Source organism: Chiloscyllium plagiosum, unplaced genomic scaffold (genome assembly GCF_037043375.1).
Source record: "Chiloscyllium plagiosum isolate Xiang-an unplaced genomic scaffold, Cpla_swu_hap1 HiC_scaffold_20, whole genome shotgun sequence".
In the NCBI taxonomy this organism is placed as follows: Eukaryota; Metazoa; Chordata; class Chondrichthyes; order Orectolobiformes; family Hemiscylliidae; genus Chiloscyllium; species Chiloscyllium plagiosum.
The window spans coordinates 6,298,478-6,312,100 of NW_028270158.1; the positions used below are offsets into that span (position 1 = coordinate 6,298,478).

Consider the following 13,623-nt stretch of genomic DNA (forward strand, 5'->3'; position numbering starts at 1 on the left):
ATTTGCAATAAAGGTGTCATGAATAATAATACGTTGTATTATTAGTGGTTATCTGGTCTTATGCAAAGAAGATCAAGACTTCAAAAGAAATGCTGAGTTTATGTAGCTCATGTCAGTTGGGCACTCAGGAACTTGGGAGTTAGCGAAAAAGCACAGGGGTTAACAAAAATGCTGAGATAAAGAAGGAGTAAGATCTTGAACTATGGGAAATTAGAGATTATAATAATTTTTTGGAAAGGTTTAAATAATCCTCAGAAGAGTTAAACATTATTTTAAGTATGAATGTGCAAAGGTGGGTATGAATTAATTGAACAAAGAGATAATCCAGCTTCTGTTTTGAACCAGTTAGGTATCAAGCATCTGTGATCAGGGCAGAAGAAACCATGATTCCCTCAGGAAGAATGATTATCTAAGAATGATAGAACTCCTACAGTATGGAAGCATGCCTTTCAGCCCATGAAGTCCACACTGACCTCCCAAGAGCATCTCATCCAGACCCACCCCCCTACTTTATCCCAGTAACTCTACCTTTACCATGGCTAATCCACCTAGTTTGCACATCCCTGGACACTATGGGCAATTTAGCATGGCCAGTTCACCTAACCTGTAAATCTTTGGACTGTGGGAGGAAGCCAGAGCACTGACAGGAAACCCACACAGACACTGGGAGAATGAATAACATATGTTCAGATTTGGAATCAGATGGAATGTGTAATTCCTGAAAAAAGGAATCATCGCAAGTGTTACAGAAGGCATTAAACCTGATTCATATCTGATTCATTAGATATTATCCTATCTAATGAATCAGATAGGATAATAACTCGTGGAATGTGTAGTTTTTACAAGGAATAAGTGAGCGAGGGTAGGAGATAGAGTAAAGGAAAACATAAGAATAAATTGGTATTGAACATTATGGATGTCGTCTGTTTTAGTGCGTTAGTAAGAATCAGAAAGGTATGGATTATATCAGTAATTTGCTAAATTTCTCTTGGTAATGTTTGTATCCTTGTCTGAATGTTTTCTTTAAAGAGACATAAACTTAATTTGATATACTGATCATCATTCCAAGGTATTGTGATCAGAAAGAGAGAAATAAGCCTCCCCACACACATATCGATACCCTTAAGCTTTGAATATGATTAAGGAGAAACCAATAAGTGCACATAATATTGGATTCCATTGTAATAGTGCAGTTATGGTGAGTTGACATCTGTCACAAACATATGGAGTGACTAATATTGAAACTGCATGGCACTGTAGAAGAGTCCAGAACATGTTTAGTTAAGATGGTCAGTTTAAGAAGACATTTTAGATAATCAAGGCATTGAAACATACTTCTGAGAGAAAATGACTTCATAATAATCGGAAAGTAAGGATGGAGTTGGACATATGAGAAAAGAGCTTGGGACTCTGGAAAATGCTAAAGAGGGATTGTAAAGAATTGTTGAAAAGATATTAATTTAAGTACATCTTTGCACATACATTTAATCGAATACACACGGTGAATTAATGAAGTGCTACTAAACTATGCAAAGTATCAAATGCTAAAGCATTTTCATTTACAAAATTGGGCCCATAAATTTGTTATTTTCCAATAATTATGACATGTTCAAGCAAGTGAGAAGCTAAATTATGTCCTATCTAATAATGGTTTTCTGTAAGAAAGAATATCTAAATGGTCGAGGTCAAAAATGAAAAGATAAAGTCATCTTTGTCCTGCTGGACCTTAAGGCTGTTCTCTCATTAGAGAGAGACGAGTTGTGGTATTTTCGCCTGAGAGTCACCGTGCCTCAGGCGAGGGGAGAAGTTGAGAAGAGTGCTTCATGGTAACCTCAGCTGGTGTGGGAATTGAACTGACACTGTTAACAACACACTGCATTGCAAACCAGCTGTTCAGTTAACTGAACATACCAACTCCCGACAGGTCAAAAATAAAGTCATGTGTTTACGGTTTTATAGCTGTTTATATGGCCCAAGCTAATATAAACTCTGATAAACAAATCTGAAAATGCTTCAAGGCAAAAGATATTTTACTTAAGGATATAGCTGTTATAAGTGGTTTAGTTTTCTAACTTAAGATGTGTAACCAACCTTTGTATATTAGTTTTGCATAGTTATTTAGAGTTCTATGCATTTTACCATAACATTCAATGTTACTTTGTAATCTTAGTTTTAATACACTTTAGTACAGTATTAAGGTATACCTTAAATGCTGTTTATTTCTTTTGGAGAACACAAGCCAGCATGGTCTTTTGAAAGTAATTTTAGTTAATTTGATTCAGGCATCAGCAGTTTTTATGGAGTCATATAAGGTTCATTTAGTTAAAAGATAAGGATAGACCAGAAGACTGTAGGAAATAGGAACAGGAGTAGGCCGTTCAGCCCTCGAATGTGCTGTACCATTCATGGCTGATCTGATATTCCACATGTCTACTTTCTCTGTAACCCTTGATTCCTCGACTGATTGAGAATCAATTTATCTCAGCCTTAAATGTACACAAGAACTCTGCCCCCACAGCTCTGAGGCAAGGAGTTCCAAAGACACTCAACCTTCTATGAGAGGAAATTCCTCTTCATTTCAGTATTAAATTGACTCAATTTTTCTGAGACTATATCCTCTTATCCTAGACTTTCCCATGTGGAGAAACAGCCTCTCAGCATTAACCCTGTTAAGTCCTTTAAGAAACCTGTATGATACAATGAGATCACCTCTCATTCTTTTATGCTCATTTAAAAATTACACAAAGCCAGGTTATAGTCCAACCTGGTGTTGCGTGATTTTTCACTTCGCCCAACCCATCCAACATTGGGAACTCCACATAATCTTCTAAACTCCATTAAGTAGAGTCCCAACCTGTTTGGCCTTTGCTCACAAGGCAATCCTTCCATAGCAGGGATCATCCTAGTAACCTTCCATGAATTGCCTCCAATGAAATGATACCTTTCCTCAAATAATGGGACTAAACTGCTCACAATATTCCAGACGTGGTCTCAGCAGCACCGTGTGCAGTTGCAGTAAGACTTCCCTCCCCTCTTATTCTCCAAACCCCCTCGAATTAAGGGACACCATTCCATGAGTCCTCCTGATTACCTGCTGCACCTGTGTGCTAGCTAGCTTTATTTCACTAACAGATGCACAAATTATTCTGCTACTACTTTATTGTTCTGGTAGAGATCTATGAAATTAATAGCTCAGAGGGACAAGCTGTCTCACAAGGGATCTGATTAACATTTCAAGAAACAAATCAGGGCCAGTAGGCCTTTCAGTTTTGCTCTCTCCCAAAGCAAACATAGAGTATAATTGTCATTGAACCACAAAATCTTAGAGTTTCAGTCAATATGTCCTGTTGACTATTGGCAGCAGGTAGCATACCAGTTCTGCTCAACCAGTCCATGCTTACAAGCCTCAGGGATGATGTCCAACTTTAGATGTAATTTTGCTATTTAACAGTGCTTAGAAATAAACTGGACTGTGCTAAGAATTAGGCAAAAGTGAGGACTGCAGATGCTGGAGATTAGAGTCGAGAGTGTGGTACTGGAAGAGCACAGCAGGTCAGGCAGCATCTGAGGAGCAGGAGAATCGACGTTTTTGGCAAAAGCCCTTCATCAGGAATGTGCTAAGAATTACACCAGCAACCAATTTAAGGTCATCAGGCAGGCTCATATTGGACTTACGCAAGTCAGGAACTGCATATATTAGCCACAGGTCTAGGTAAACTGCACTGTGAATAGTTCTGATTTTTAGCAAAACAGAAAAGTACTCACTGGAAAAGCAATGCATACATTAATTACAATTTAGTTCCCATTGAAATGTGAAATATCCCAGTCAAATTCCATTGCAAAGTCTAAAATAAATGCAAAAACATAGTAGAGTTATGGGAATCAATATTTATGTTCAAAAATATGTTTTCTTAAAAAGGAAATACAAAACATAATGCTTCTTAAGGTTTAATATTCTGGTAGAATCAGTTTATATCAGGTGGTATGTTTTGAAGCAATTATCCACTTTTACCATTGTAGTTTTGGAGGAATTACTATTATAAGTACAAGGAGCATCTAATTTTATTTTAAATTTTCTAACTTTAGAGGGCAGTGACTTTTGTTACATCTACTGAAACCTATGTGCACACCTGTTTCAGATAATGAAGCATAGAAACATTCTGTGTGATAGATTTGTCTTTGTAAAAGTACTTATATTATTTCCGGTTAAATTCTTACATTTTGTGGTAAACTTAATATTCCACTGTCAGAATTTTATCAGTAATATGAATAATTTTGCAAGGAGAAAACTATTGGCTTAATATAAATCGAGTGAATAATTGCATGACAGAAAGAAAAGAATCAAATCTAGCTTTAACCTCATGAATTGTCAGATGTTCATCTTTTTTTAAAAAAAACTAACTGTAAGCTTGGTCAACAAATGTATTGGATTAGTGAAATGTCACTTAATGTGACTATTCTGAAACCCTTTTCAGGCTGTTCATCTAATTTGAAATAACTGTGACCACCTCTCAATGAGTTTAATGAAATGCCAAACCTTGTGTAACTGGGCTACAATTTAGCAGATTTAAGTGTAACAGCAGCATATTTAGATAGATTTGCATTTGAGCACTTTTAGGCATATTTGAATATGTTTGATGTGCATTAGTCCATGTGTTTAATTAAGGAATACTTAATAGATAAAGTTGTTAAACAAATTTCAGCTGTTTCATATGATGCAACATGCCATAGAAACAATTTATCTTGCTGGCAGGAATTCTTCATTTTTACTGCTGGAATCTGTGCATTCTGATGTGTATTTCTGTTTATTGTCGTTTAGAACTTGATATTCATGTGCATCTGTTTGCTTTAATTTAGAATTCTAAATATCAGATTAAAAGTTAAAAATCAAACAACACCAGGTTATAGTCCAACAGGTTTAATTGGAAACACACTAGCTTTCGGAGCGACGCTCCTTCATCAGGTGATTGTGGAGGGCTCGATCATAACACAGAATTTATAGCAAAAATTTGCAGTGTGATGTAACTGAAATTATACATTGAAGAATTGATTGTCTGTTAAGCCTTTCATCAGGTAGAATACAGTGATAGTTTCACTTCTTTCATGTGTAAATCACAAAACCCTTTATTTTAAAATTGCATTCTCGGGTTAGCTGTTAACAATGGTGATAGCTAGACAAAAGTTGAAGGTGTTAGCCCCCTGTGTTCTCTGACTATGACCTGATGTTTAGATTGATTCTAATCTAAAAAGTGAGATAACAGAGTTTTACATAAATTCATGCAGTTTTTGAGCTCAGAGTTCTACATGAATGTATGCAGTTTTTGAGCAAAGTGCAATGTAACTCTGCAAGTACAAAAGAATTCACCACACAAAATATATGTGTGCATGTGGGTCTTTGTCTGTCTGTGTGTGTGTGTCTGTCTGGGCTGGGGGTTGTGAGTGTGAGAATGTGTGTGTGTGTGTGTGTGTAGTGAGTGCAGAGTGTCTTAAGTCTGTGAGGGGGTGCATGTGTGGGAGTGTGTGTGTCTATAAGAGTGTGTGTGGGTGTCTGTGTGCGCGTCTGTGTGTACCTGTGTCCATGTGTATGTGAGAGTGTGTGTGTGTGTAGGAATATCTGTGTGTGTGTGTAGTGCAATGGTGATCACCTGTAATGTGACATGAACCCAAGGTCCCGGTTGAGGCCCTCCCTATGGGTACCAAACTTAGCTGTCAGCCTCTGCTCGGCCACTTTCCTCTGCTGCCTGTCCCGAAGTCCACCTTGGAGGATGGTCACCCGAAGGTCCGAGGCTGAATGTCCTGGACCACTGAAGTGTTCCCCAACTGGGAGGGAACCCTCCTGTCTGTTGATTGTTGTACGGTGCCCATTCATCCGTTGTCGTAGCCTTTGCTCGGTTTCCCCAATGTACCATGCTCCGGGCATCCTTGCCTGCAACGTATAAGATAGACAAAGTTGGCTGAGTCACATGAGTACCTGCCATGTACAAGGTGGGAGGTGTTCCCACGCGTAATAGTGGTATCTATGTCCACAATCTGACACGTCTTGCAGCGTCCACCGTGACAGGGTTGTATGGAGTTGTCCTGAGAGCCGGGCAGTTTGCTACGAACAATGATCTGTTTGAGGTTTGGCGGTTGTTTAAAGGCAAGTAGTGGAGGTGTGGGGAAGGTCTTGGTGAGGTGCTCTTCCTCATTGATAATGTGTTGCAGGTCACAAAGAACATGGCGTAATTTTTCAGCCCCTGGGAAGTACTGAACAACGAAGGGTTCCCTGTCAGTTGCAGCCCGTGTCTGTCTCCTGAGGAAGTCATTACGGTTCCTTGCTGTGGCACGTTGGAACTGGCGGTCGATGAGTTGAGCATCGTACCCCGTTCTTGTGAGGGCATCATTGAGTACTTCCAGGTATCCGTCACGTTCCTCCTCATCTGAGCAGATCCTGTGTATGCGTCGGGCTTGTCCATAGGGAATGGCTGTTTTAATATGTTTTGGGTGGAAGCTGGAGAAGTGTAGCATTGTGAGGTTGTCTGTGGGTTTGCGGTAGAGTGTGGTGCTGAGGTGTCCATCCTTGATGGAGACGCACGTGTCCAAGAATGAGACAGACAGTCGAGAGTAGTCCATGGTGAGTTTGATGGTGGGATGAAACTTGTTGATGTCACTGTGTAGTTTTATCAGTGACTCCTTGCCATGGGTCCAGAGGAAGAAAATGTCATCAATGTATCTGGTGTACAATGTCGGTTGGAGATCCTGCATAGAGAAGAAATCTTGTTTGAACCTGTGCATAAAAATGTTGGCATATTGGGGTGCAAATTTGGTCCCCATGGCTGTTCCGTGTGTCTGGATGAAGAATTGGTTGTCAAAGGTGAAGACGTTATGATCGAGGATAAAGCGGATGAGTTGTGGGATGGTGTTTGGAGACTGGCAGTTGTTGGTGTTGAGTACTGAGGCTGTTGCTGCGATGCCATCCTTGTGAGGGATGCTGGTGTAGAGTGCGGAAACGTCCATTGTGACGAGGAATGTTCCCGGTTCGACTGGTCCATGGGTACTGAGTTTCTGTAAGAAATCCGTAGTGTCGCGACAGAAGCTGGAGATCCCCTGTACAATAGGTTTCAAGATGCATTCTACATAGCCAGAGAGATTCTCACATAGGGTCCCATTTCCCGACACGATGGGACGTCCCGGTGTGTTGGCTTTGTGTACCTTGGGAAGGCAGTAGAAGTCGCCTACACGAGAAGTACGTGAGATGAGGGCACGTAGGGAGCTCTGAAGGGCTGGATCCAAAGTTCTGATCAGTGTGTTTAATTCTCGGGTATGTTCTTTGGTCGGATCAGCTGGTAGTTGCCTGTAGTGTTCCTGGTTGTTCAGTTGTCGGTACACTTCCTTGCAGTAATCTGTTCTATTCTGAATGACAACAGCTCCTCCTTTATCTGCTGGTTTGATGACAATGTTGTGATTGGTTTTGAGAGCCTGGATGGCATTGCGTTAGGAACGGGTGATGTTTTGCTCTACCTTATGGGTACGGCTGATGAATCTGGCATTTATATATTTCCTGACAGTTTGAGCATACATGTCAAGCCCAGGGCAGTGGCCCTCCGGTGGGGTCCATGTTGACACCTTCTTTGGTCGCTCCTCTACAGATCCCTGTGATGACTGTTCTAGTTCATCAGTGGGCTCAGTGGGATCATCAGGTTTTGTGATTTACACATGAAAGAAGTGAAACTATCACTATATTCCAACAGATGAAAGGCTTAACAGACAAGCAGTTCTTCAATGTATAATTTCAGTTACATCACACTGCAAATTTTTGCTATAAATTCTGTGCTACGATCGAGCCCTCCACAATCACCTGATGAAGGAGCGTCGCTCCGAAAGCTAGTGTGCTTCCAATTAAACCTGTTGGACTATAACCTGGTGTTGTGTGATTTTTAACTTTGTACACCCCAGTCCAACACCGGCATCTCCGAATCAAGATTAAAAGTTCTTGTTTCAAACTAAATGCTTGAAAGGTTCTGCAAAATCATTCATCTCAAAAGAACATATCTTGTTTCAATGAAAATAATTTTGGCCACGGACGAGATGGACTGAAGGATGTCAAGAACTACAGCCAACCAGGCGTGTTTTCTCAAAACAGTGCATGCAAGCTTTAAGCAATGCTAGCATACAACGATACAACTCTGCACAGCAATCATGTTAATGAGCAGGTGAAATACAATTGGTATTATATTGAATGCGTATGAATTGCACATTGAGATTCCCTTGCCCATTTTATGAATCCTCCCTTCTTAAGTTCTCTTAAATGACCACTATTTTGTATTGCTTGGCATAGAGTCCTAACAATCAAATCTAAAGCTGTTTGTCTCTGCCACACATCAAAATTTTCATCTACACAGATATTAAGCTATTTTCACATTATGGGCCAAATGCCCTGTTGGTCACATCTATTTATTGCTTTCATTTTTAACCTTCCTTCATAACTGTCACCTTCTACGCTAACCACACTTGCTGTGGAAGCTATGTTCTATACCTGGCTAAGATGGTTGACTATTATACTCTACACAATATTACATTTGTATCTCGATAAACCCTCAAGCCAAGGTCCTGATGATATTATGACTCTAGCAGGATCAATGGTGTTTAGTTTATTGCTTGTAAGCTTGTAAAACTTCACATTAAGCAGGGCATTCCCTGCAGGATAAATGAAGTGTCTTCCTCTAGGGAAAGAATGTAATCTATGTGGGACCTACTGATAGTTTAGTTCTGATAGTTTAGTTCTGATAGTTTCATTAGTTTAGTTCAGAGACTTTTATGGCGATGAGTTACTGAGTGCACCCTGCACCTATTTTTATGCTCTTTTATTCATTTGATGGACGAGGTCTTCACTGGCTGGACCATCATTTATTGCGTGTCCTTAGTTGCCCTTGAGTAGTTGATAGTGAGCTGCTCCCTTGACCACTGCAATCCAGGTGCTACTAAATAACATAAATGGGTCCAGAAAAAGAGCCATACTGGACTTAAAATGTTAATTTTTTCTCCCTCTCCGCAGATGATGATAGACCTGCTGAGTTTCTCCAGTGTTCTCTGTTTCAGATTTCCAGTATCCGCTGTATTTGGCCTTATATAGTTGGGTCAAGGCTTGGACGCTTTTGTTTTTGCCATTTTGGTATATCTGTGACAAATATTTTGTGCAATATAGCTCCATTTATTAATTTTAAGTGCTCTGTTAGGGATTCTGTTTCAAATTTTTCATCATCTACTCAGACAGTGATTAGAACCCAAGATTTCCTGAATGAAACTCTGATATTCTTTGACAAGCATAATTGGGGCTGCAACTAAATGTTGCTGCGAAAGCTTCCTTTGGTGTTCGGTGACAGATAAAGAATCTTCCTAGCAAAGTTCATATTTGCTATTCTGCACTTAAAATTTTGTTTCTATATATTGCCATTTGCCATTTACACTGTTTAAAAGTTAATTATGTTCAGGACTGTTATCTATCTTCTTGCATTAGAGTGCAAACATTATAATCTATAGATTATACCACTTTCAATTTGTGAAGTATCAAATTGCTCAAGTTGAAGATCATTTTCTTTCCTTTAATAGGTTCCTGGTGATTTAAGTCAAACCTCTGAGGATCAAAGTTTATCAGATTTTGAAATGTAAGTTGCCTTTTGCTTGCCATAATTCTTATAACTCTTTCTTATTGAAATACTTGAATTGTATTTTGTCACCTCAGCCATCAATACTAGCTTTGTTTCAGGATCTATTTGAGTGTTCCTGTGGCGAAGAAAGATCACATGTTGATTGATGGATTATCTTTTATTAACAGATAATTTCATAAAAGCATAGTATCCGTACAGTGTGGAAACAGGCCATTTGGCCCAACACATCACACTGACATTCTGAAGAGTAATCCACGTAGATCCATTCCCCTACCCTATTACTCTGCATTTCCCCTGACTAATGCACCTAAACTACACATCCCACTATAGGCAATTTAGCATGGCCAGTTCACCTAATCTGCATATATTTGGACTGTGGGAGGAAACCAGAGCACCTGGAGGAAATCCATGCAGCCATGCAGAGAATGTGGAAACTCTACACAGTCACCTGAGGCTGGAATTGAACCTGGGTTTCTGGTGCTGTGAGACAGCAATGCTAACCACTGTGCCACCCCAAAGTCTCAGGTCTGTAAACCAAAATGTATCCCACTGACATTTTGGGCTTCACTGTGTCAAAGATCTGCCACTATTTAGAATGAGAAAGGTTTCAAATCAATAAACTGATCACTCCGGATTTCTGAAGAACAGTAGTTTGCTAGGACAGCAAAGTTTTAGTCGTAAGATGAAAGTAGTGGTAGTCTGAGAAAGGAAGTTATTTTGAGGAAGAACAATAGTGTGATTTGTGATGAGTCAAATAAGTCAGGGAAACATGGAGCTGGGGCAGTCCTTACTGTGATACAATAAGATGTGAAATTGGAACTGACAGTTTGGAGACGCAAGAAGTGGATCAAAGATTTACCTTTTGTTCTTAAAGATATCATTACAGACTTAGTTGCACCCTACTGATTTGATTGTGTTAGGTTCTGTGGACCAGAAAGACCAAAAGGTATGACATTAATGCTAACATTTTATGTGGAGCTGGTGGTTTTGTCTCACTCCCCCTACTCTTCAACCTCAACCCCAGTCTGAAAAGTCAAGGGTAAGCATGCATGACTAAGTCTTCCTGCAGCTATACTACTTCATCAGGACCTCCAACCCATCTGTGAAGAGCTGGGCTTTTAAATGACCAGGCACTCTCTTGATCTAGAGGTGCCACTGGGAGCGATGGCCAATGCTGAAAAAGCAGGAACTCCCTAAAAAAGGATGCTGCAGAGCTGGACTTTACAGCAAGTCTGCAGTCTCCTCAGGCTAGTATAGCATTTATTGCCCAGACAGCAGTTAAGAGTCAACCACATTGCTTTGGGTTTGGAGTCGCATATAGGCCAGACAATGTAAAGATATAAGATGTACTTCCCTAAAGGACATTAGTGAACCATTTGGGTTTTTTCTGACAATTTACAATGGTTTCATGGTCATCATTCGACTCTTAATTCCAGAGTCTTTATTGAATTCAGACTCCACCATCTGCCATAGTGGGGTTTGAACCTGGGTCTCCAGAAGATTAGCTGTGTTTCTGAATGAAATAATCTAGTGATAATACCACTAGGCCAATCCATTCCCATACTTGGCTATTTAAGAGCCTTAATTGGGCTTCACTGCCCCTCCCCAGCTGCAAGTTAAATTATTAGGTAGTGAGTAGGTGTTAGTTGCAGGTTGCCGTAACAGTGCCCAATTTTATGTCCCCTGCCAAATAGCCCCCAAGAACGCCATAGGAATGCATCCAATATCTTTAGCATCTTGCTTTTATTAAATAATATTATTAAATAATGCTAACCAAAAAAAGGACTGCGGATGCCTGAAATCCGAAACAAAATACTGGAATTGCTGGAGAAACTAAGCATGTCTGGCGGTATCTATGGAGAGAGAGCAGAGTTAATGTTTTGGGTCCGCTCTGAAGAAAGGTCGCTGGACCCGAAACTTTAACTCTGTTTCCTCTCCACAGATGCTGCCTGACCTACTGAGATCTCCAGAAATTCCTATTTTTGTTTATGAAATAATGCACCTGATGCAGCCAAGAGGAGGTCCAGAAATAATCACTGGGTTTCCAGAGTTTTGTTTTGCCATTTACATCCCTGCATAACCATTTTAAAGAGATTTATGGCAACCTGATAACGTTGTACTGTTCCTTTGAATAGTGTGAATCGGTATTCTTGTTACAGTACAAACTGATTTTGGATGTGCATTTATGTGAGCATTTTGTAATTTGGCAATATTGTCTGACTCAGCACACTGACACCAAACCCTCTAATATCTACCCATAAAACCATAGTTCATAAATGTACTATTACTTAATTTGTGTATGATGCAGAAAATGATGCAAGTGGTGTTTTGGTGCATCTTTATTTCACAGGGGAATGAAGACCTTATTTCAAGCATGGCAGGATGGATACTGTTGCTACTTATTCCTCAATAATTTTTTAAATTAATGGTATAATCCAGATCTGGCAAATGTGCATCATATGATAATAAATAGCATTCTAAGTGATATTTTATGATCTGTATCAGTGACACTATAATTTCTTATGAGTACGAAAGTGACATTGTGTTATGTAATGTGTTTAATTTTGATTTTCACATTGGTGATCAATTACTCAAGCTTAGTATTGTTTTTGCCTTCTGGACTTCAGTTATTTTAGGTAATTGCTGCCAATTTACTAGCTTGTCAAATTAAATAACTCAAGGTTTCATATTTTAATTTTGAAATCTGCTGGAAATCTCTTGATCAGCTGTAGTGTTTGTCACATTTTGATTGAATTCATTTTGGTGGAAGATAATCTTGGCCAAACCTCCAGTTTGTTGATCTCTATTCTCTGCATTTACTTATTGTTGTTGGTAATTTCCTATCTTTAACACTTATGCATTTTGTACTATTCATTTTGTATTTCCATTTGCACAAATAGGTGTTTCGATTTGCCACTGCTTTTATTATTTGATTGACTGCTTGTCTGAATCTTATTCCTTAATCTATTTTTCATCTCTGAGCTCAAATTCATGCGGGCTATAGCAGTTTACAGTAGACAGCAACACACCTAAGCATAAATCATAATCTTTTAGCCTACATTACTATTTCTAACTTCTTCGCATAGCATGTTAAAAATAAAATTGAATTTTCACTTCCTCGGCAGCAAGTATCTTGGTTTTGATAGCATTCTTTTTCTTAGCAGAAGTTAAATTCTATTATTAATATTCAAAAGACTTTTGTATCTTTGAGAAGTAATACATTAATTCACAAATCCAGTAGCAGAATACTTTTGACTAATTAAACAGTAGTACTTAACCTGCAAAATCTTTTCTCTCCCCCCCCAATTGGATTGTCTATAAAAAATTAGTTTGCAACAAATGCACATTTGCCACCTTATAAAATGTTGTATTATTCTAATTTGTTATCAGTTCTTGTTACTGGCCAAACTCATTAGTCTGTCTGTAATGATCACGTGAGTGTGTGTTCCATTTGCATTCCAGCTCTCTTTGTATCTCATCTGTTATAAAGCTTTGATTTGAACCCCATTGTATTGATTCTCAGTTGCAGCTCTTTCTGATTCAGCTCAGCACTTCAAATCCTGTCAGAAGTCCATTTTGCATCTTGTATTCGCATCCTTTCATATTGAAAATCTTTATTCATGGCACTTGTCATATATCTCTTCATTTGCATTGCAATTGCTTCGGTGGCTTGTGACTCATGAAATTTCATTACAAGAGCTTGATTATATTGTATTGAGTTATATTAGTGTGTGCAATTTTCACTAATTTTCATTTTATTGGTCCTTTGGTCCAATGTATTTCCCTTACAATTTAGCGTTCTTGCAAAATCACTGCACTGCATCACTTCTCACGATAGTAGACGCTAGCTCAAGTACATTGCATAATTTTTCAGCATATTGAATTGTATTCATTTCATCCAATTACATTGCTTTTCTCATTATATTTAGTTTTGTCTCCAGTTCAATCGCACCACATCATTTTTCATCCTAATAGG

General features: G+C 39.0%; 1 protein-coding gene across 2 annotated transcripts in view; it reads left to right on the plus strand.

The window, feature by feature from the left end:
• The window catches only part of snx29 (sorting nexin 29), a 502,976-nt gene that overhangs the window by 332,542 nt on the left and 156,811 nt on the right, over nt 1–13,623 (plus strand). For both annotated transcript variants that reach the window (XM_087997616.1, XM_087997617.1), the window contains exon 17: nt 9,589–9,644. In XM_087997616.1, coding sequence (XP_087853742.1) covers nt 9,589–9,644 — 56 coding nt within the window. The remainder of the gene's footprint in view (nt 1–9,588; nt 9,645–13,623) is intronic.